General features: G+C 41.6%; 1 protein-coding gene across 1 annotated transcript; it reads right to left on the bottom strand.

The window, feature by feature from the left end:
• Nucleotides 1-8,125: 8,125 nt before the first annotated feature.
• On the bottom strand, nt 8,126-22,722 carry frs3 (fibroblast growth factor receptor substrate 3). Its single transcript, XM_012872691.3, has 7 exons — nt 22,332-22,722; nt 17,702-17,827; nt 17,481-17,569; nt 15,603-15,789; nt 13,724-13,885; nt 10,025-10,143; nt 8,126-9,942 (listed from the first exon to the last, which is right to left on the bottom strand). The coding sequence occupies exons 3-7, from the start codon at nt 17,544-17,546 to the stop codon at nt 8,644-8,646; spliced, it is 1,833 nt and encodes a 610-aa protein (XP_012728145.2). The 5' UTR covers nt 17,547-17,569; nt 17,702-17,827; nt 22,332-22,722; the 3' UTR covers nt 8,126-8,643.
• Between the last annotated feature and the right edge of the window lie 1,443 nt (nt 22,723-24,165).

The following is a 24,165-nucleotide window of genomic DNA, read 5'->3' as shown; positions in this document are numbered from 1 at the left end:
TGATACCCAGCCCTAGGAGGTGGTGTGGCGCTGATGTTCAGATAGTGACATTAATGATAAACACCGGTCCCCTTATCTGGAATATTTAGCTGTAAAATGCAGACCTTTCAAACTGGTGAAACATACCACAGCAACCGAATGCTGAGCTCGCCCTGGCAAGGCTGTCCTGCAAGATCAGACAGATGAATGCTTATCTCAAGGTGGCTGTAAATTATGGATGGAGACTTCAACTGCACAGTAAGAATGAGCGTATCCAAAATTATTCAGGTTTATATCATTTCCAACCAGGGACAATAGCACCCTGAAACAGATCTACTGCGAACGTTATGGGGCATACACGGTGACAGCTGCCTCACACCTAAGAATGTCAGATCACATCTTTGTGGAGCTGATCCTGCCTACAAACTCCAAATATGCAGGAAGAAACCCACGACGAAAACTGCAGTTTGGACTTAGGAGGCCGTCACCATCCAACAGGAAAGCTTCAAACATATAATTTTGGAAGTGTCGGAGGAGGGCTGTGACCCAGAAAAAGTCACATCTGTTCTGGACTGATGCTGTCTTACCCACTAAGACCACCAAGGCGTTCTGACCTATCCACAATGGCTGGGCAGTTCAGTACACTCTCTACTCAGAGTCAGAGATGCTGCTTTTAGTTCAGGGACAATGTGGGCTAAAGTAGGGCACCTTGAATCCAACAATGCCAAATACATGTCGAGAGGCATCAGGGCTATAATGGATTACAGGCGCAATGACTAGTAGGTCAGCCTTGTCCCGAACCTTCGACATGTCAAGGAGTAGAAAGGCTGCTCAATTACCCCAGCTAGAGGAGCAACATCAACCCTTCATCCTGTAGCACCACCAAGATGTGTGCCAACTTAAAAAAGATCAAACATCAAGAGAGCTGCAGGACCAGACAGGGTCTCGGGCTGGACTTTGAAATCATGTGCGGACAAGCTAGCAGGGGTTTTTCTGAACATCCTCACTTAGTGCCTGCAGCTGTCTCAAATCCTCCACCTTAGTTACAATACACAACAAAAATCTGCCATTAGTCTGCCACAAGGATTACCACCTTTTTCCTGGCATTGGGAGTCAATTAGTGTTTTAAATATATACTTGAATTTATTTATTATGAATTAAAGATGCATTTTGATAATAACAACTGACTAATTAATTGTGCGATCGAGCAAGTCCAGGCTTTTGTTTAGTAGGAATAAGTAGCAAACTGGGGACAACCTGTGGCGACTTTCTCTCCACAACAAGGTATGGAGCCATTGCTAAGCAGCAGCTCCTGCACAACAGGGCATGTAAACAGAACAGCATGGCATGCCCGTAAGTTTTGACCATTCATATAGAAATCTTTAATTTCCCTTTTACCCGGGATGTAGCCATTTATGTGTAAGGAAATGATGAAGCATCGTTTCCTCTGGAGGATCGCACACAAGCTCGAGGCATGTGTTTAGTCTAGTGCAATTCGAGGGTTTTTCACTGGGGGAAAAAAAATTGTTGGGGGCTGTGCTTGCAGTTCAAACTAAACTGTTCTCCTCACCCACAGCTCGAACTTGTGCAGGATTAGGTATAGTTCCTTTAAAATACATCAACAGCACCATTCCAGTGGGTCTGGACACTCAGCAGTTTGCATACATGGTGAACAGATCAGGATGGCGGATGCAGTATCACCAAGTCTGTCCCTTCTGCAGCACACTAAATCCTGTATTAGAATTATGTTTGATGAATTCATCAATGCAATCCCAGAAAAGCTGGCGCTGAAGCTCCTAAACCTGGCACTGTCCCTCTCTTTGTTCCTGAATCAGACTTTCTCACCAAAAGGCCCTGAGTGCTGAGAACAGGGAAGTGAACATCATTCTCTATGGTCCTGAACATGGGGAAGCCCCAGGGCTGTGTGCCCGGTCCACCCTTACTCACAACCACTGTGCTATCCACTCCACAAACCTGCTTTTAAAGTTCACAGATGACACCACTGTTGTGGGTCTCATCACAATGATGAGAAATATGGGGTAAGATAGCTGTCATTAAAATGTATGTTTAAGTGTCTGAATTTGCAAATGTACGTCAATAAACGTGAATACATTTAAGATTAGTATTTTTTTTCCTCGCTGTAAAGTTTAGAAGTTACGAATACAAGTTACAAAGTAACAAATGTACACAAATTACAAATGTACAAGTCCGAATCTACAACCCCTGATAAAACTTTTATACTACTTACCAGTTGGTGGCAGTAATGAGATGTGATATCATAGGTTTCATGTAAGCAATAGCAAACAAGTTGTTTTCTTCTTCTCGTTTAATGGGGGTTAGTGAACAATTTTCAGGTGCATTCCTGCCACTATCTGCAAGGTGTGTAACAGCTTCTTTAGGGGTTGTAAATTTGTGATTCCCACTCATAAATTTGTGATTTGTACTTGTATGTATGGTTGCAGAGTTGTAACTTTATAACTTGTATTCGTAACTTCTAAAATGTATTCTCACAGATGAAACATCTCATGTTACATGTATGACAAGGAAAAAAAAATTCTAATCTTGCATATATTCATGTTTATTGACGTACATTTACAAATTCAGACACCCACGCATACTACGTTTATATTGACAGCTATGTCACCCCGTTGGTAGCATGTCGTAGGGTGCATGATAATTTACATTAAACTATCTCAGCGGCATGGTGCCAAGCAGTTGACACGAAGGTACAGGAGCAGACATGTCTTCAATAGAGAGCGGAGGGGTAATCAGATGTAGAAATTATTTAGACAACGCCTCAGAAGTTGATTACATGGATTCTCATACCTTTTTTTAAAAAATGGAATCCAGAGAATATCGATGAATGAAAAGCAAAGTGGAAAATGTTAAAAATTGAATATTAGCAGAATGTTTATTTGCTGCGGTAAGTTTTCAAAAAGTGTATATACACACACACATGTTAAGATGTCAATATTTTAAGTATAATAAAATGGACTTTGAGAAACCTTTATTATTTAAAATTTATAAGAGGAAATAATGTAAAAAACAAAAATCTGTAGTTACCCTGTTGCATAAAGATGTAAAGCCCTAAAACAATCAACAGCAATATACATACACCCTGGTGGAATGAAGGCAACCACCATTGATTGGAGAAAAGGGGCAGTACAAACAAAATGATATTTGTCCAAAAATAAAAGACAAGAAGAAGAAATTTGGCAGGGAGGCTGTCAAAAGACCGACAGCAACACCGGAGGAGCGGCAAGAACTTCTGACAAGCGTTGATCATGTTCTACACGTGAGAGAAACCTGCTATGTTCTAGACATACTAATAGGGTTGCAAGACTGGGGCTCAAATCTTGCCTGCCACTGTCAGAGAATGGGATGAAACCAATCTTGTAGTTTTACGTATATTTAGGTATATTTGGTACTAAAAACAACAAAGCACCTCGCCGAAAGAAGACCATAGCTAAAAGGAAACATGGTGATGGCAGTATCATGCCCTGCAGGTGTTATACCTCTGATGGAACCGGCGTGCTTTGTTACGATGGGTGGTCAAGGATTGTTGTCCTTTGAGTTAATGAGGTCAAGTTAACCAAAGAAATAAAATTGAGGTTTTGGAGCAGCTGGGGAAGAGTTCAGAACTAAATATAGCAGGAAATCTGTGAGGTCTCCTGAGGAGGGCTATGCACCAGAGATCTCCTCAAAATCTGCTCGAATACAGTCAAGATGTAGGATGCTGATGGACTTCTACCAAAAAAGTCTTAATGCTAAACTGAACTAAAAGGACGTTCAACAAGGTATTAGTCCAAGGGCTTAGCTTTTTCCTAACAGTGCATGCGTGTGCGTGCGTGCGTGTGTGTGAGAAAAAATATGTGGAACGGTTGGAGATAATTTTAACGGCTTCGTTTCAACCATCGTATCTACACTTTTGTGATCGTCTGTGTACCACGAAAGAAAAATGAGGACGTATCAAATCTTTTTAAATTTTGTCTCCACGTATTGAATTAGTTTGGCTTTTTGAATCCTGGAAAAAAATGTCAGTAGACCATAGAGTACAGTAAAGACAAGAGAGTGGTAACAACAATCTCTAACTCTGAGCAGTGACTACGGTTGAATCAGTTGATTCACACTTTCTTTCAATGAACATCTTTTAAAAACAGCAAATTGCAAATCACATGGCATGATTTTTAACAACCTGAAATATGAAATGTTTCTCGTTAAGCCTTGACAAGTCTCCCAACTTTCAACAGGCACCTTTTTTTTTTTTTTTTTAAGCAACCACCCTCATTCCCAGAAATGCAAATGTTCAAACCAGCATGAAAATGTAAGGCACAATGCAAAAAAACAATAAAACAAACAAGAATAAGCAATATGGTCATGGCCACACTTGAAACGGTAAACACAAAGCAAGCCCTTTTTTTTGGGGGGGGGGGGGGGGGGTTGAGAGCCTTTCTTCAGTAAACCCAGTGTTTGTGGAGATTAGTGATAGGATTTGGTATCTCAACTTGTAGCTACTTGCCCTGCAGGTCACATATCGACAAAGTTATTCATAACTGGCACTTAACCTAATCAACCCCTGCGTGAGACATGGCATCGAGCGTCAACGCTCGAAAAGTTATGAAAGCCTTGAGAAAGCATCAACACGAATCCAGTCCAACAGAGCTACTGAGCTTAGAGCTGCACTTTGCTCGACCTCGAGAGGAATGAGATCGCGTAACAAAGACCTGGAGGACGATCACTTCAGTGTTCTAGTTCTACTTATTGTTGGTCTGGGAACACAGGAGAAGCTGGTGCTGATGCTGTATTAACTGAGTGAGCGTACTGTTTCATAACAGGAGTAGTTTAAACAGTTTAATGACTTCAAAACCACATGTTAGAAATACACACAGATCACTTGCTGATTTTTGTAAGATTTAACAACTGCTTTAAAGGTCGTAATACGAGAATCTACTACAAGCACGCTCAGTGGTCACCTACTGGATGGCACTGTTAATGACAGTCAGGTGACTAGAAAGAAAACATTTCTTTTTTTTTTTACATCTGTTCCTCAAGGGCACAGAGGAAGAAGCGAATATGTAGACATAAGTTACACCTCTATACGCTACTTTTCAGATTTTTCACATGTCGATTCAGTTTAGATCTGCAAAACAATAGTCTTCCTATTAGTGCAAAGAAAATGTAAACGTCCCCACGAGCTTCAATATTTCAGTCATCAATGTTAGCTTCAAGATGTCTTTTTTTATTTTCCTGCTTAAAAAAAAAAAAATGAGTCTAAATAAAATACAAGCTCCCAACTTCTGATGTGGTGGTAAAAAGAATTCAGTAATGGGGGGGAAATACAGTTAAAAATCACATGTTTACATGACATGAATAGAAGGCAATAAAGCATTTTACTTTAAAAACACACACACACACACACACACACACACACACACACACACATACATACAATTAAATAAATAATAAAATAAATAAAATCAAGGCTAAATAAATTATTTATCTCCTGGCTTTTTGTAAATAAAGAACCACGGGAGCAAGTATTTCTCTTTTATGATTCAGCAGTCGTTGGTCTTTCTTAACACCTACATTAACCCTGAAGTCAAAAAAAAAAAAAAACTCTCCTTGTCAGAAGTTGAGAGACTGCATCTGTTCCACACTAATACGCAGCTTAAAAGGGAAAAAAAAGGATCACCTTGAGCTAAACGACATAGCACACCTGCCTTCAAAGCCTCACACATGAGTAAATCTAAAAACATCTGCCTCTACCTCTTAGCTTTGCACATCAAGCTAATGCGAGCAATCAGAGTGACGATGACTGCATCGGCGGGCCCGAGCTTCGCCTACACCTCCTTTCAGCCAGTTCACGGTGAATCTGTCTTGATGGAGCGAAGCTTTGACCCACACGTGACCCTCTCTCTCTGAAATGAGCCATGACATTCCTGCCACTACAGAAATCAACCCAGAACCTGACGACGACGACGACGACACGGTTTCTATTGGCAATATGGTAAAAAGTCTGACATCACATTGTCTTCCTCGTTTTGACATGTACCTGTAGCTTATACGGGCTACTGTATGTACAAGTAGCAGCAAAAAAAAAACAAAAAAAGTAAATCCACCGAAACAGTGATTATCAGATTAAAAGATCATCCTTTCTACGTTTCCCTTCAACATGGCTATAGATGTGAATGAGGTGGAATGTGTGGTTTTTATCATTTTATTTGTAAAACTCTCAAAAAAGCTGGATTTTTTTTATATATATATATATATATTTGTACCCCTCTTCGTCTGTTTTCACTTTGTGCCTCCCCTCCCCCCCCATAAAACCCCATTTGGCACATGTAACTTTTAATTCTTCCAACAGTTGGCAATTACAATTTGGCACTTAAAATATAAATACAGTCATTCTTTTTTTTCCTTTTTTCTTTTTCAAAAATATACTTAAGCACATTAATAACAGTAATGCACCAGTGTCCAGTGATCATTTGAGATGAAACTTTGGTCTCCAGATTACCTACTGGACAACAAAACACTGGTCATCGTATGAAGGAAAAATAAATTAAATATATAATATATATATATTTTTTTTTAAATTAATAAATAAACATGTAATAAATTAATAAATATCTGATTGAGACGGTTGAAAATAACCATAAAAAAAGCAACTTTATGACTTAGCAACACGCTTGAATCCCCTTTGAAAAAGCCCTGATAACAGACAAATCATAGACTTAGCTCAGTTCCCGTGAGGTTACAGCTTAATGCAACTGCTTGAGGTCATCGACGTCTCTAGCGAGAACACTTTAATAAACTATTGAAGCCGCTGTCTAACAGTGTCCATGTGGCCCCCCCTCCTCTTTTTTTTTTTTTTTTTTTGTGGTAAAAAGGACCCAGCCTGTGGCTGAGTGGTGACAAAGTGGCCAGAAGTCAAAAGTGCAACGTGACTGGCATGAACCCACCCTCCCAGCATCGGGAATGATATGCAGGAGATGCGAGTGAGGATGATATGCTACGGTTTTTGATTTCTGCATGCCGACAGCAGAGAGCCAAACTTCATATACATCGCGTGTGCTACGTTTCCTGTCGTACCGCCCTCCACGCACCTCGATCTTCCCCCTTCCTCCAGACGCTGCTCGGTTAAAACGGTTTCTACAATATGATTCGATACAATTCCATAGGATTGTGTGCAAAATGCTCTTCAGGCATACAGTAATAAACGTACGAGCAACAACATTAAGTTTAAGTGCTTGTGATGAGGTATGAACACCGGCCAGAGGAGGAACCGTTGGCCTGCCTCCGTGCCACCAGTGGTTCCTCGCTGATGAGGGTTGCATCTCGTGATGGAAAAAAAAAAAAAAAAAAACAACATGAATGAAATGCGAATAATTCTGACTTAACACCGTGTGACAATGATCGGCTCCACCGAAAGCAAAGATCTCTCTTGGACAACAGCAAAGCATCAAGCGTCATAATTAGAAGAATACAGTGTCTTGCAAAACAACTTGTCATGCTGTAACCACAAACTTTCATGCGTCTCGGTGCCAGACTAACAAAAAGTATTGTTGAGTTATCAGGTGGAAAACGCCCGTATGACCTGCCTTTTTCTTCAGCCCCCTTCACTAAAATCCAGTGAAGCCATCTGACTTCAATAGTAATCGATGCATTTCAACTGTGTGTAATTTAATCTCCGTACAAAATAACTGATAACTCTGGAGGAGCTGCAGAGATCAACAGCTCAGGTGGGAGTCAAGCACACCTGAGCATGACTCCCACATAAATCTGAGATTTATGGAGGAGTTAAAGAAGAAAGCTACCATCTGAGGAAAGCCATGAAAAGTCCTTTTTACGGTGTTTCGCGTAGCATTTTTAGGCACACAGCAAACATTTGGAATAGGAGGCTGTGAACAGAGACCAACATCTTACTTTTTGGCCTATATGAAAGACTTTATGGAAGCTTTCTGCACATAAGCCTGAACAGACCATTCCCAGTGGGAAACATGGTGGTGGCAGCGTCGTACTGCGGGGATGCTTTTCCTTAGCAGGACCAGGGAAGCCAGTCAAGAGTCGATGAGAAGATGGATGGAGCTCATTACAGTCAGTAGCTGTAAAGACTGGGATGGATATTTGCCTTCCAGGGTAAAAAAAAAAAAAAAACCCTAAACATGCAGCCATAACTATAATTTGATGGTTTAGATCACAACAATGCAACATATGCCTGGATCTAAGTCCAATTAGGAGTCTATGACAAGTCTTTCAAAATATATCCTTTTTCATTCACGCCACAGTTTGGCACTAACTTGTGTTGGTCCATCGTTTAAATCTCCCCCTAAAAAGGCATTCGAGTTTGTGTTTATAACATCACAAAGACTTAAAAAGAGACTTAAGAGACACGAGTACTTTTGCAAGGCACTGTATAAATGTATTTTATGTGAGCCTTAATGCTCTTGAGAGAGTTTTAACCTGATTTTTGACAAATAAAAAGACAAATTGGCAAATTCTCCTCAGACATTACTCATTACCACTCATTATTCACTTTCATTGAGTTTCTAAATGGGTACCTGTACCGTTTTAGTCGGCCCGACGCTCGAATGGATGGGTGACAGTGAAGGGTCCAGTGTGCTAACATGAGGATGAGCCTTCATCTGTCTTCAGTCTCAACTTCATTTACAGAGGCAGGTCTGTGCTGTTGTGGCGAGTCTTTCTGGAAGTCCCATCATCCCTGGGCAGCGCTTTCTGCAGGTTGGACATGGCGGCGGTCTTCTTCAGGTCGATGACGGCGTAGCACTCGCTGCGCCTGGGTACCGGCGGGCCACATTTTTTGGGTGGTAGACGCTGGTGCTGTGGCTGGGGACCCCCGCTGCTGAGGCCCTGGCGGGGAGGGTCGTCCTCCAGGTCCACCTGGATGTAATTCAGCTGCCGCGACGCGGGCATGTGGCTGTGCTCGCAACCTCCCACCCCCGAACGCGACCGCCTTCGAAAATCAAAGCTAAATATCCGCCCCCCGCTGTCCGGCCGACACGCCCGGGGATGCGGGGGGCAGGGGTGCCGGAGCCGGGGCGGCTGCACCTGCTCCGTGTTGACGTAGTTCTGAAGGGCGTCTCTGTGGATACCCCGACTGTCCTGGTGGTACCCGTTGGGCGTCCCGGGGCCCTCCGAGAACTCGTACTCGTCAAAGTCGTCCTCCTCTTCCTCGTACTCGTCCTCGTCCTGATCTTCGTCGTCCTCCTCCTGCTCGTCGTCCCGATGCAGGGCGCTGTACTCCCACACTGGCGGCAGCGAGGGCAGGTTCTCGTAGTTGAGAAGAGCTGTCCGACGGTGGCCCCCGCCCATGCCCCTCTCACAGGCGTAGCCCTGAGGCGGCAGGGACGAGGGGCCGTGGCCGTGGGAGTGCAACAGCGAGTGCGAGTGGCTGTCCCCGGTGCTGCTGCTGCTGCTGGAGCCCACCGACTGCGACACGCTGCTGGGGCTCAGGCGCTGCTTGCGGCCGCTCCGCAGGCCGTTGATGTTCTCGTAGGTGAGCTCGCCGCTCTGGGAGCTGTCCGCGTGATCGTGGCTCGGGTGCCGGTGCATGTGGTGATGGAAATGGTGATAGGAGTGAGAGTTGCACAGGTGCATGGCGGGCTCGTCCCCCTCCGTCTCTGAGCCTGTGGCGCCCTCCGCTGGCTGAAGGCTGTGAGGATTGTGGCCGAGCCGCTCCCTCTCCATCAGATGGCGCTGAGCCGGAGTGGGCCCCAGCATGAACTTGACCTCCTGCGAGGACGGCTGCAGGAACACCTGGGGGTCTTTGCGCTCTTCCAGCGGACAGCATCTCAGGTTGGACTGTGGGTTCCCTTGGCCCACAACGGGCATGCTGCCGCGCGTCGTTTCGGGCAAAGCGTTGGGCCGCACCTCAGGCAGGGAGTGCACACAGTGACGCATGGAAAGATCCCCGTCCATACTCACGGTATTCACATACGTGTGAGTCTGCTCGGAAAAAAAACGGACACAGGTTCAAGCTTGAGATTCGCACAGGTGCAACAAACTATGAGGAGCAAAGAGGTCTCACCTGGTCTTCCAACCCCATGAGGCTGTGTCCATGATCCTCCAGAGATGGTTGGGAGGAGTCCCCTCTCATGGGATAACCTGGATATCCGTTTGGAAAGGACTGGACAGGAAAAGCTGGAGCTGCAGACACAGACCAAGATAAACACGTCATTCGATTTTCTCTCTTTCTCGTTCACTTGAAATTTGTCTTGAGTCAAAATATTTGAGTGGATTTACTGTTTTCCATAAAGTACTGAAAAGCGCTGGTCATTTTCTACAAGTACTTTCAAGGCATTTGATTGAAGCGTTCTAAATGTACCAAAAAAAAACCTGCAAAGAACTTTTTGTTGTTTTGTTTTTTTTTATTTCACCACAAGGAATAATTCTGAGAAGGATAAAATATGCAGCAAAAAATACGTAAATTAACTCTAAGAACATCTGAACCTTATTTTGCAAACTGAGTGGAAAACACAGAGAAGTAATATTGTTTGCCCTTGCCAGAGTGAGGTGATATACAGTGCCAAAAGCACACCTTCATATTTTGTTACAGACGGTAAATCAGGCCTGAGGGACCAAACTAAGTTAATATGTAGTGGCAGAGGTTCATCACCAAGAAGGACATGAACCATAAACATCCAGCCAGAGCTGCACTGTAATGGTTTAGATCAAGGGTGTCTGACTCCACAGGTCAATAGCCGATGACCTACATGCTGTAGACGCATCTCTGCTCCACCACAGCTGAATTAACGGCTAAATTACCAGTCAGTGTGTCACCAAGGTCTCAAAAAGGCCTCGCAATGAGCCATTTATTTGACCCGATCCATACTTCTTTGTGCGAATGGCCCAGTCAAAGTCCAGAGCAACCCAACTCAGAGTTCCTTCCATACAATCTGACTGACCTTCCAGTTCACAATTATCAGCTACTGTGTGCTGACCTGTCACATAAAATCACCATAAAATACTAGATTTGTGGTTTTAACAGGAAAAAATGCAAAAAAGGTTCAAGGAGTATGAATGCTTTCACACAGCACTGCACTAGGTTGCTTAGTTGGACAAACATTTTTAGAAGATGTATACGAACCTGTGAGGTTATTACGTTATTTTTGATGCAATCTGGAGTGCCGGCTGGAAATCCTTTTGATTTCAGCAATGTGTTTGATGATAAAGAATATTTATCTTTAAAGTTTGAAATTGTTATTGTCAACCAGAACAAGCTTGAACTTAGATGTCTGTCATAAATGTACGTCTCTGTAAATGTGCACCTCTGATGTCTTTTTAAATATATATTAAAATAAAACAAGTTACAGATCCTTAAATCACTACAGTAGCGGTTTAATATTATTTCATGACCTGGCTACAGGAGGTGAGAAGGAAATCACCAGAAAAAGCACATTTAAAAGCAAAGACGCAGGAAAAAAACAAGAGCTGTCCAATTAACAATTCGATAGAAATCTAAACCATCTTACACAGACTTTCAGCCCCAAGGGGCGTCTAGCTTTATTTTGAGTAAGTTATTAAATACGACTTACATGGCAAACAAAAACGGTTTAGATTTACACAACTTTCAGGGGGATCTTCAGTGTAAATTTTCATGAAACAGAGATGGTGTTTTTTTCCCCAGTCTGATTTTAATTTCAAAGCTTTAAGGAAATGATGAATCAGAGCTGCACAAGATGCCTGATTTTGAGAGCATAAACCTGTCCCTCGTTTCTTTTACCACTAGAGGGCAGCAAAGACCAACGTAAACAGAGAATTTCGGACTGAACTCTCTTCACCTCTTCGTTATTCAAGTTAAATTTCAATAAATATAACAGTTATGCTGTGGATAGACATGAGAAAGAAAGAAAGAAAGAAAGGAAGAAAGAAAGAAAGAAAGAAAGAAAGAAAGAAAGAAAGAAAGAAAGAAAGAAAGAAACATTTTTCAAAGCTTCAAACTGTACTGTTGAAAGCCAAATTATAGATGATTTTCATGTTTTTATCTCAACTTTCTTTCTTTCTTTCTTTCTTTCTTTCTTTCTTTCTAAGCGGATGTTTGGTTAGACAGAAAACAGCCATAGGCCAAGATATTGCTTAATTAGGGGTTCAGTCTAATTTGCATTCACCTGCAAGTAGTTGTAACAGAGCCACTGTTTGATGCTACTGAGTTTATCAAGAAAGACAACTTTAGATATTCAGTAGGGTTAAAAGGGACAGTACAGCTGAATATCGTCAGCATAGAAGTTATAAGACACATTGCTAAAACTGTCCAGTTATTTGGTTTAGGGAGCAAATATACAAAAGAGACTGATGTTGCATTCCATTTGCCTCAGGAATCCAAAATAGGAGCCGGGAATGAGGTAAACCAGAGTTTTAAGTAAAAGGAATATCTGGAGCCTTAGAGGGGATTGTCAAGCAAAATCCAGAATCAATTTGAGTCAACTGAGGCTGGGGTCAGTACGTCAAAAGCCACTGCGTACAGAGGAAGCCTTCCTGAACCAGAGACGGCGTTAGAAACGTCTTATCTGGGTTAAAGAGGAAAAGGAGCGGACCCAGTGGTCCAAAGTCCTCTTTTCAGATGAAAGTTTGAATTCTTTGGGAAATCAAGGTCTCAGAGTCTGTTGGTCCATCTACCAGGACACTTTAGTGTAATTACTGCTTTCCTCTGTAAACAAGCTGTATGGAGATGCCGATCTCATTTTCCAGCAGGACTCAACGCCAACCCACACTGCCAAAGGTACCAAAAGCTGGGTCAGTGGCAACACTGTTAATGACCTGACACAAAACCCATGGGGAACCTTTGGAGTATCTATGGAGGAAGACGAGACACCAGACCCAACAACGCAGATGATCTGAAGGCCGCCATCAAAGCAACCTGAGCTTTCATTAAAGCTCAGCACAGCCACAGGCTGACTGCCTCCATGCCACGCGGCAATGATGCAATAATTCGTGCAAAAGGTATGGAGCGCATATTAACATACTTTAGAATAACTTTTTTTATTGATCTTATGTATTATTCTAATTTTCTGAGATGCTGCACTTTGGGTTTGTCCTTATCTGTAAAGCCGAGATCATCAAAAAGAAAGGAAATGAAGGCTCCATGTGTGATGAATCTATATAATATATATCAATTTTACTTTCTGAAATGAGTGTCAAAAAGTGGAACCTTGTCACAATTTTGTTTATGTACCTGTATTATTCTCAGTATCTGAGAAATACTATGACATGGTTCATTTTGTTTTTCCATGTGTTGTAGTTCTGGGTGAGGTATTTAGGAATCATTAGGCTTCGACAAAACTACAAAGCCCATGATTCAGGAGAGTAAATTTTCAGGATGTCTGTAGAACAGATTTTTAAGTCAGACCTTGAGCCTCAATGCAAGGCCTGAAAAACCTTTAGTCACAAAACTGCTGCTTATTGTAATTTTTGTTTACAATTAAAACTTAAAACGCTTCTTGTTAGTTAGTAACATACTTCTTTGTCAGAAATGTAGATTTAATAAGATTGATTTGGCTTGAAATCAGGGATTTCAGTAATTGTCTAAAACCTGTCAACAATACAAACCTAAGTGAATTAAGGGATTGTTAACACGTTTAAATGCTTAAGCCAGTTAAATATAAGCTGTTGGCATGTTTTTGTTCATCACAAATGTCTTACATTTAACAGACTGAAGCTGGCAGAAACCCTGCCAAGGCAAAGCTGCGATGCAAGTTTTGGCAGCGCCGCATGTGCAGGTGTGACTCACCGTTGGGAGTCTGCGGTGTGCGAGACATGTCCATCTCTGGTGTGTGGCCACTGCGACTCATCATCATTGACTCCTCCACCACGTTGATGCTGTTGCATTGCATCAGCTCCTGGAGCAGGTTGAAGATCTCTTCAGCCCGGGAACACTTGAACGCAAAGATTCCTGGTGGAGACACCAACGAAGCATGCCGTGTAAGAGGAGAATCAGCGGGAAAGCACAATCCTGCCAAAACGTGGCCCGCTTATTTAACCGAAATATGTAAAAGGGGTTTACACAAATATACACAGAGCAATAAAGGAAGATAATTACATTAAAAACATGGAATAAATTCAAAGAATAAAAACATTTAAGATTCACATAAAAAGAAAAAAAAACATGCAATGTACAGCGACTTTGACATTTACAGGAAATACACATTAAATGGTTAGGTTTTCACTGCCGATTTAAAGCAAATGGTCCACAGTTTCTGTGTTCTCATAGCCTCATGAGTCTAGATGAGCCCCAATGTCTAACCTTGCATTTTCAGAACCAAAAGTAACAACTTCTGTAATTTATGTATAAAGCTGGAGGAAAATCTGATCCAACCACTCACTGTTATTATGGACAAACCATCTCAGGGACTGCAATAAACTATGATCATGGTACAAAAGTATAATGTTGTGTATCCTCAGCATGCATACAGTAAAAGATGTTGTAGTACTCAGTATTCTGAGCTAGAGCGAGTATATGGACACAAAATGAAGGTTATCTGATAGTGGAGTCTTGAGGAACCCCACATATGATCTTTGTCTGCTCAGACTTCTAAAAGCTGAGTGACAAAAAGTAGTCCTGGCCAGGCAAATAAGATCTTGTTTTAAAATAATATACCTACATTTTTAGGTCATGGTATTGCATAATTTGCACTGTGCCATCATTAATAACCAGAACCCAAGTTATGGCACAAATCTGAGAAGAAAAAAGTCCATATATTGTCCTCTACAATCATTGATAAGCACCATTAAGTAAAATGCCTTGAAATGCATTTATTTTTATGTAGTAGTAGCACATTCACACCTATAAATTGGAGATTTATTATTATTATTTCTGTTTACTAGGAGCCATTTCTCTTGACCACTCTTCAAAACGGGAAAGACAAGAGGCTATGTGGACCTTCGTGTAAAGTAAACGTGTGTTTACATCTAGATAACTCAGGAAATTGCAACAAACAGTTTGAATGCTTGTCTAAACCAGCTCATATCTACAGCTAGAGCAGATATTTAGCAAATTAAAACAACTGGATCTGTGACAAGAAAAAAAAAAGCCTGAATGAGGACGCAAGATTATTGTGCCACCAGTCACAACGAAGAAGATAAAAGGTAAGGTGCGCAAATCAAATCTCCAAAGTGGACAGCAGCACAGAGAACCATGTTGTAGTAGCTACACTGCAAAAACCGAACTAGAAATAAGTAAAATATTCTTTAAAATTACTGTATTTGTCCTTGATTTGAGCAGGTAAATAAGATGATTTGCCAATGGAATAAGATTTTTTGCACTTAAAATAGGAACAATTCATCTCCATCTGCTTATTTTAAGTGCAGGATGTCTAATTATCTTATTTTGGGGGTCAAAATACTCATTTCGTCGGCAGATAATCTTATTTACCTGCTCAAATCAAGGATTAAAACACTAACTTTGAGAACATTTTACTTATTTTTAGATCCGTTTTTGTAGTGTAAAAGTCCATAACTAAAGCTTGCTTGAAGGTTTCTAAACACATCCTAACCAGGGGTGTCAGTCATTGTGCAGAAACTGACGGCCTCACACACAGTGTAACACAAAACCCAGGGCCGTCGTACATTCGTGCCGTACTTCACACACAGACTGAGAAAAGGCTACCCACCCTGCCCCGTCTGACAGCGGCGGCCGCTCTCGAAGGAGAACAGGTTGGAGTCGTAGCCGTAGCGTCGCAGGCAGAGGTACGGCCACCGGATGGCGTCTCTTTTGCGCGTGTGAAGGATGAGCTCGGTCTGGGTGAGCTCCATGATCCCAGACCCCAGCTCGTTGCCCTCATCGTCCACATTGATGACCTGCGAGTTGGTGAGACATCGAGAGAGGGACATTTAGGCGGACACGGCACCAAATACGAAGACACACGTTACACGTAGAATAGGCGTATCTTTTCTTTTACACTGCGCTGACGCGAGCACATTGAAAGGTTTTTCTTTCCTTTTTGTGTCTTAAGAAAAATTGAGTCACTTCCTGATTGACGCAGAGTTTTGTGGCTGTTTTTTTTTATATATATTTTTGTATCATAAATAGTGACGCACCAATCCATCAGCCAATGACTGACATTGACCAATTTTTTTTTCCTTAAATAATCTGCTCGTTACCAAACTCAGAACAAAGTCCTCCAAAAGAACAAGCTGTAAGTTTATGTGTTTACAAAACCAGCAACAGAGCTTTTTTTTTTAAACTGGAACAACGTTTTGGTGGGTGGCCTTGCCTTGCACAGGTCCAAGTGGTTCAGAGGGGGAAGTGGATCACCCGCAGATTAATCTGTGGTTCACTTCAGCGTACTTTCAGTGTTACATCTGTCTGTTTCTGGGGTGTAAGTAAAAATGATTCTTCAAATGCATGTTTCCAAAAAAAATAAAAAATAGACGCGTGCTGCAAAATATTTATTTGAAAAGGCAAGCTAATTTTACTATGCTTACGATCCCTTCTTTTATTAAAAGAATGAATGTAAAAATAAAATGAAAATCATATGGAGTCACCTATCAGCCACTAATTAGGGGTTTCAGGGCCTAACTGCAACTTTGAAGGGAGACGTTAGGACACGTACTGCCTTGAACTTTCAACAAACTGGGCCAGAACTTTAATGATAGAACAGCAAAGGTGGTCCCTGTTTGGTTGGAGCGCATATTCCTTTTCTGTGGTCCAGACACCTCCACCTCTCTCAGGCGGGAGTTAAAGGTCGACGTGGCACCAAGAGGAGATCAGTCCGCTCCCGGGTCACCCCTAAGGCGAGCGGGGATGACGTCTCCTGGTACCGGCAACTGGGATATACAGACGCTCCTCACTGATTTATTAATGTAATGTAAAAAGAATTTAAAAAATGACTGAAGGCTTAGTCCCAATGTCTAACGAGAGAAAATATACAAAAATGGCATTACTCAGAAATAAACAACATAGCCTAGTGCAGGATCCATAATCAAACAAACATCGCAACCTCAGCCCATCAAAGCGATCATTCCTGGTGGCTCGGTTGGGTTCAGATTCTCCGATGGACCAAAGCTTCCTTAAGAGTTCAATTTTAAAGACACCTCTCTCAACTGGGACTTGGCTTGACAATGTGGGAGCTGCTTCGTTTTATACAGGCAGCGAGTTAACAGGAGGCTGATTTAGACATTCGCAAGACAGACATCAGAGAACCTCCCATTTTTGCAACTAAAATGAAATTTCCTTTTTTTAGTAAAACACTATGCCAGCAGGTTGGATCGGCAATAAGGGTCCCTGGTTTTTTGACTTTGCATGTTCCCTCCGTGTTTGGATTCTCTTCTGGTATTTCTCACAGTCCAGAAACATGACCGAGGCTACTTAGTCTCTCTACATTGTCCCTGGGTATAAGTGTCTGTCCTTTATGTCCCTGTGATGGATTGGCAAACTGTCCAGGGTGTGCCCAGCCGCTTGAGACTCTGCGTCTCTGTGAAAGGATGTAAAAAAAAAATGGAAAGAGGGTTTTTTTTTTTTTTTTACATTAAAATTGAATATCATTGACCTTAAATTTGGTGAGATGGTTGTCTCGGATGGGGTCTCTGTAAAGACAGCTCCAGCAGCTCCCCATAGCTTCAGCAGGCCAGCTGAAACCTGTCGAGGAAAAAAAAAGTTCACAAGCGGGTCTTCTCAAAACCGTCAGCTTGAGGCCGCACGGCCACAAACACACGGACAACAGAGACAAAACGACGAGCGCTTTCACGCGTTCGGTCTGGAGCGTCTTACTCAGTCCAGGCCATCGGCGTAAAGGGATTCACGTCTCAATCCCAGGATCTTCTACTGGGCAGCTGCTTCACGAGCCTGTTAGCCTCCTGCGCGGACATCTTCGAGGGAGGATGACTGCTCTGTCCCCTGAAACCACGAGGGACATTCAGATTCAGGGTCATAAGTTTACATACAGTCAGAATGATTCCAAAGGATATATCTGAGAAGCCCTTTTCTCACGGTGGAAAAAATAATCAAACAAACGCAAAGATTTTGGTACTATTTGGGAGCATTTTTTTCAACTGACGCACTCGTATTGTCTAAGCTTGAACAGTTTATCTGTTAATTATAAGAACATATAGCTTCATATAGCACATTTCAGTACAAAGGCAACGCAAAGTGCTTTGTAGCTCTTTAGCTCCGAGATGACAACACAGGCACGGCTCCTTTAAGACCGGCGATTCCCTTTCATTTATTAAACGCAGTGGAAACTATGGACATAAAATACAGGATTTAGGCACTTCATTGAGTTACAAGTAACGCATGTACTTTAGCAAAGAAAAAAATAATAATAATTTCCCAGAGGCCGCCTGCCACTTTGGAGGTCCTAAACAAAAAATCCTACTGTCATTTGCATTCTAGACTAACATATAATAATTAGAACACGATAGATTACAAATTTGCAAGATTATCACAACACAATTATACCTGTATATATATATATATAAAAAAAAGCTTGACCAGGCTGCTGTATATAACTCAGTAAAAGTCTTCTTTGTATTTTAGCAAAATTCAAATCTCAGCTTCATAAGCTCACACGCAAAACTCACAATAACTGCAGTGCAACAAAAACTGATCGCATCTTAAGCATACGATAAAACATATTTCCACAACGGGAACCGCAACAATTTACAACCAAAATGTTTCATCTGCCAGAACAAAACATATTTTTATCACTAAACCATTTCAGGGAGAGTTACAGCATCCATACTGCCAGCAAAACAGTCCCACAGCATAATGCTACCACCACCCTGCTTGACAATCAGTGTTCTTTGATTTGAAAGCCTCACTTTCACTCAGCCAGATATGTTTTGTCACTTTGGCCAAATAGCTCGATCTTTATGTCCTTTAATAAATAAAAAAAAGGCTTATTTTCTAGAGGATATTTTGCTTTTCCATGTCTGCAGCTCTTAGGTGTCCGTTTTAAACCACTTCTGTCTTCATTGTTCGGGGTTTGTTCTTGAATATCCTAACCTGCCTGCCTTCATCTGAGAGTGGCAGTTTGGGTCGGATGATTGAAAGTTGGACACAATCAGATGTATCAACATGACAAAAATCCAAAACACAAATCAAAACTGCAGTTGGATTGAAGAAAGCAAGCCAACAATCCACTTTTCTGGGGTGTCCTAAACCTCAAACTTACTGAAGATTTTTGGACTAAGCCTATAATACGCCGTGTCTGAGCAGGAAACCAACAACCTCAGGAGTGCTCTACCGTTTATGATAAGTGTTCTGAAATCCATGGCTAAAGACGATGTGTGAACAAGTTGCAACTTTCTAAGGGACATTTGAGCAAATAATCGTAGGAGTTTACCAGAATCAGCTTTATTTGCCAAGTTTGTGGGTACAAACAAGGAATTTCACATCGGATCCCCAAGCTGGCATCGTGTAAAAACAGGCAGACAAGCAGAAACAGCAAAGTACAATCTCTAACGGAAAAACAATTTCAGGGGGGAAAGGTGAAAAAAAAGGGGCAGTATCTACAAGAGTTTTTTTTTATTGTTTGTTTTTTTTCTGCTTACACGCATATCTGTATGCCTATATGTCTGTACATACGGACATACAAGGGGGTAAAAACCTGCCGAGTTAGTGGAAAGATACCATTTTTTTTCTTCCAGCAGAATGGATGTGTGCCTATATGTTTACCTATATAAAAGAAAATCACAATAAATTCAAAACCCCATAGAGCATAATTTGATCATTAATGGAGCATTTAATAATGGAGCAGTGACCCCTTTGTAAAGGTAGCACCATTAAGAAGCTAAATGCAGGCAGGCTATGCATTTAGCCAGCTTATATCACTTTGCAAATCTTTGCAAAAACGGGTAGGAGGACAAAAATGTGTAATATTCAGTATAATGGGCACTTGAAAAACATTACTAAGTTTAGTCCTCGAATTTTGCTAAAACAGATGTGCCCCAAATCTAGATAACACAACTTAGGCAATAGGCATTATTATAAATGGAACAATACATATATTTTTGCAGCACAACGTTACGTCTACTTTAATTTTAGTATGACAACCACAGCATTTGAACTTTAACTTGTAATGTTGTGAGAATTTCATACTGGCCTATGGATTAGCTCAAATTCTGATCCCAAATATTTAGATTATTACAAAATTTTAGGCGACGAGGAATCCATAAGTACAGAATTCCTGCAAGGTTTTTTTTAAAAGGTACAGAATTTTCTGTCATCGTTTTCCAGGTTTGGATCGGGGGGGGGGGGGGGGGGGGGTATTGAATTCATATTTTCCAACTTCCGATTTCCTACAGGACAAAGACCTAAAAAAATTGAGGAGCCATTTAACTACTTTTTTATAATCTTTAAACTTTAAATTCACGTGGTACAGGACCTGTGGTTTTTAAGCTCAGTCTGGTGAAAACTGTAAACAAAGCACTAAGACTGCTACTCTGGACAATCTTTACTAAACTAATTTTAAAAAACGTTACTACAATCACAATTAGTTCCTATATATTCAGCATTTAAGTATTTGTAGATCTTGAAAAGCTGATCGGAGTTAGTCCAAATGCCAAAAAACAGAAGCAAAAAAAAAGTTAAATGGTCTTATACCACACAAGACAATCAGGAACCAATGCCAGCATTGTGTTTCTTGATTTGCCAGAATAGTTATTTAAATTGAATTCCATTTCAGCAACAGTGGCTACATCATGGTTAAGAGGCATAACAACCCACATAGATTACTTAAAAAAGATTTAAATAAATGCATAAACAATAAAACCATTACTCTGAGGTTATCAAAAAAAACTTTTTAGGCTAACTGCCTTGTATCAGAGAAACTTTGTAGAACAAACAAATCAATCAATAACCTTTGCCCTACAAACTGAATGCAATTTAAAAAAAAAAGGCAATTTCACTATTTTTTGGACTCTAAACAACTTTTAACTCAGGCTTAACTCAAACTCATGGTTCCTACACCTTAAATTTCCAAACAAAGCATTAAAAATGCACCTTTTTAAAAAAAAAAAAATGAAAGTGTTATAGCTGTTTCTAGCATTGTGTTGTTTCAGGATTTATGGCATCGACAGAAAAGACCTCATTAATATTCAAGCAGCTACAGCCAGATATCCCAGTGTTTAAAATGTCCAGAATGTTCTCAAGATTAAAATGAGCGGGAACACTGTCAGCACCTGAGCTGGACCGCATGATGCAAAAAAGTACCAGCAGCATTACAACCCAGCACATTTTAATTCTTAATCCAATTTTTTCTTATTTTCGGTTAACTTATTTCACTTAATATCAGCTACTGTTCCTTAAGAGTGTGCCTGCTGCTAGGGGCTGGCCGATATGGACACAAAATAACATCTAACATATTTTTTAGCCTGACAGCCGATACACCTAATTTATTTCTTTTCATAAAGTAATTATAAGGCTTCATCCCAAAATGTCTCACAGGCACATTTTTACAAACAGCGGTAGATAAATATGAGAAGCAGCTAAAATAAATAAATAAATACTGGAACGTGTAAAAGTATACCTCTAACGCAACATAGACCATCTCTATATAAACAATAAAGTCTATTTTTCAAAAATCTTAATTACATTGCCGAGCCCTATCTGCAGCTCATATACATCATCCAGCAAGTTTTTAACCAGTGTAGCCACTTTAGGAAGAGAATAATCTAATACAGGCTTGAAGTTACAAAATACAAGAGGAAACCGTCTGACTGAGGTCGTGCAGTGGAGTTCCCAGTCCACCTGTGCCTCCTCAGGTCAGGCATAATAACAATAATAATTATTATTATTATCATCATTATCATGACCAGCAGCTGGGTCGCCAGTAAGTCACGCTGGATCATCTCTGATGCCCCGTGTTGTGATCAGAGGCTGCTGGCCACACCGACAGCACCGCAGTATGCGCTCCTGCTCTAACCTGGGCCTCCACATCTGACTGGAGACACACAGCTGCATTCAAACACTGCGAGCAGGCTAATCAGCTAAAGCTACAGCACACGTCCAGCGCACAGCCACACAGGAGGGAGGGAAGGAGGTGGTGGAGGAGAGGAGAGAAAAAAAATACAATAACCATAAAACACATCGCAACCTCTCTGATCAATTAGCCAGCCGCGATTTGGCATCTTTATTTCTGGATAACAATTGAGAGATCGCGGAAGCGGGGAGGAGGAGGAAGGGGGGGATGGATGTGATTCCCCCCCTCCTGCCGCCGCCGCCGCCCCCCCTCTGGATGAGCAGAGATCTCAGCCCAGCAGAGTGAGCCACCACACGGCTCACTGACCGCCAGCTGCCGCCGCTGCGCTGCGCCGCGCCGCGCCGCGCTGCGCTGAGCGGCGACAACACGGCAGGCAGCGGGCAAGAAGTGGAGAACGACAGCGATCCGGTTGCTACTCACATGTCTGCCATGCCAGGGTCTTTTTTCCTCTCTCTCTCTCTCTTATTAATATATATCAGCTTTAATCAGAAACGAGCACCGACACCGCGGTGCGTTTCTGCGGCTGGTCCTGCTGCTGCGGCTGCTGCTGGTGCTGGTAGCGGGATGAGGCAGAGGGTCTCTGCTGAATGATGCGCCGAGTGCGGAGGAAAAATGTTGTTATTTCCTTCCTATTACGCCCCCCCACTACTGCAGCACGGGCCTCCCTGCCTGTGTGACATTTCCCAGGCAGCTGGGGGTGAGAGTTCACAGCCAGACAACGAGGCTGCGAGGAGCGGAAGGAAGGTAAGGAACGCCGGAGGACCACGGAGGAAAAGGTGTGTCTTGGAGGAGGGGCTCCGCGCTCACCCGGAGCCGGACTGGGAACGCCGGAGCATCCCTGACTCCTCTGGACTGACGAGGTGTTGCTGGTGGAGGGGAGAAAGAAGTCATGTTTTGCAGAAGAAAGAAAGAGTGGGGGGAATAAAAACGCGTTGGTGGATGTCTGAGGAACTTTATGGGCGAATAATTATAAAGATTGATGAGATGTCATGTTTTCCAGCAAGGAAAACGACGAGCAAGCAAGGAGAGAAAATAAACATGCAGGTTATAGGATAAGAAATTCAGTCTACTCGGGGAACTTTTCTACGTCTTCTAACATTGCACAAACACAAATGACCTGCACACTTGTCAAGTGGAACGGAAAAGGGAATTGTTTTTTTTTTTTTTACAGATAAACTTTTTGTGTCATGCATTTGTTTTTTTTCCACACCTCTTTGCTACCTCTAAATAAAGTTCTGTGCAATCAACCTGATTTGATTCATTCAACATGTGACAGTCCAACCTTATTAAAACCAGTACAAGTGCAGGATTTACTCTATGGGCAAATTTTGTATCATTAGTTTGAGGCAGAATAATAGGACATTAAAAAAAAACATGAAACAAACATTATACAGCAACAGCCTGAAATTAGCTGGTATTAACAAAATAGAAAAATAAAAACATTTTCTGAATTTTCTACTTTATTTTGATTCTACATCACTTAAAATTCAGGTTGAACTTTACCTGTGGTTATTATGCTGAGCCCGTATCAAATGGGAAGATAAGCATTAAAAAGCCAAATTGGGACAATTTTATTCATATAGCGCAAGTCAATCACAGGGAAATCCTAACTACTTTACAGTGAAATCACAGGAACAACATTAAAAACAATGAGAACCACTTCAAAATAAATGCATGTTAAAATGCACATTTAAACTAAATGCTGCTTCCCCTTGTCCAGTTCTGATCCCTAGACCACTGAGAAAGCCAAACTCTGAAACCCAGAGGGAGCCATGTGGTTCATATCTCAGAATTAAATCAGAAAAGTATTTTGACCTGAGATCATTCAGTGCTTTATGACCAAAAAGTTGAATTTGTCACACACAGATGACGTGCAGTGATTTAAGAACCGGTGGAATGCCGTCCATCTTCCTTGTGTTCGTCAGGACTCTGTGAGCAGCGATTCAGATGAGCTGCAGCTGCCTGGTTGATCGTTTCATATTAGACCAGGAATACATTCTTACGATACCATTACCTGCTTAAAATAAAAGCGATAAAACCAGACCAGGCCAAACTTCACAACCAGACAAGAGACACAAAACAAAGAGGTTAATACAACAATGTTAAAAGTGCTCGCAAATTTGCAGTTGACTTTGTGGGTCACTTAATTATTAACTAGAATCTACTTGTGTGTTAAAAAGAAAAAAATTAAAAAGAGTTATGTGCCTTTTACTCTGTTAGCTCTGAATGACATCCGGAACAATCGGTTGACTTT

Source organism: Fundulus heteroclitus, chromosome 20, assembly GCF_011125445.2.
Source record: "Fundulus heteroclitus isolate FHET01 chromosome 20, MU-UCD_Fhet_4.1, whole genome shotgun sequence".
NCBI classification, from domain to species: domain Eukaryota; kingdom Metazoa; phylum Chordata; class Actinopteri; order Cyprinodontiformes; family Fundulidae; genus Fundulus; species Fundulus heteroclitus.
The sequence above is the reverse complement of the archived record's forward strand: the minus strand, read 5'-3'. Positions and strand labels throughout refer to the sequence as shown.

Bases quoted from the DNA above. Each gene is read 5' to 3' on its own strand.
- frs3 (XM_012872691.3), bottom strand. From the start codon at position 17,546: ATGGGGAGCTGCTGGAGCTGTCTTTACAGAGACCCCATCCGAGACAAC. The intron at 15,790-17,480 runs GTCAATGATATT...ACCAACTCGCAG, and splicing joins ACCATCTCACCAAATTTAAG to GTCATCAATGTGGACGATGA. The intron at 10,144-13,723 runs GTGAGTCACACC...CTGTGTCTGCAG, and splicing joins CACACCGCAGACTCCCAACG to CTCCAGCTTTTCCTGTCCAG.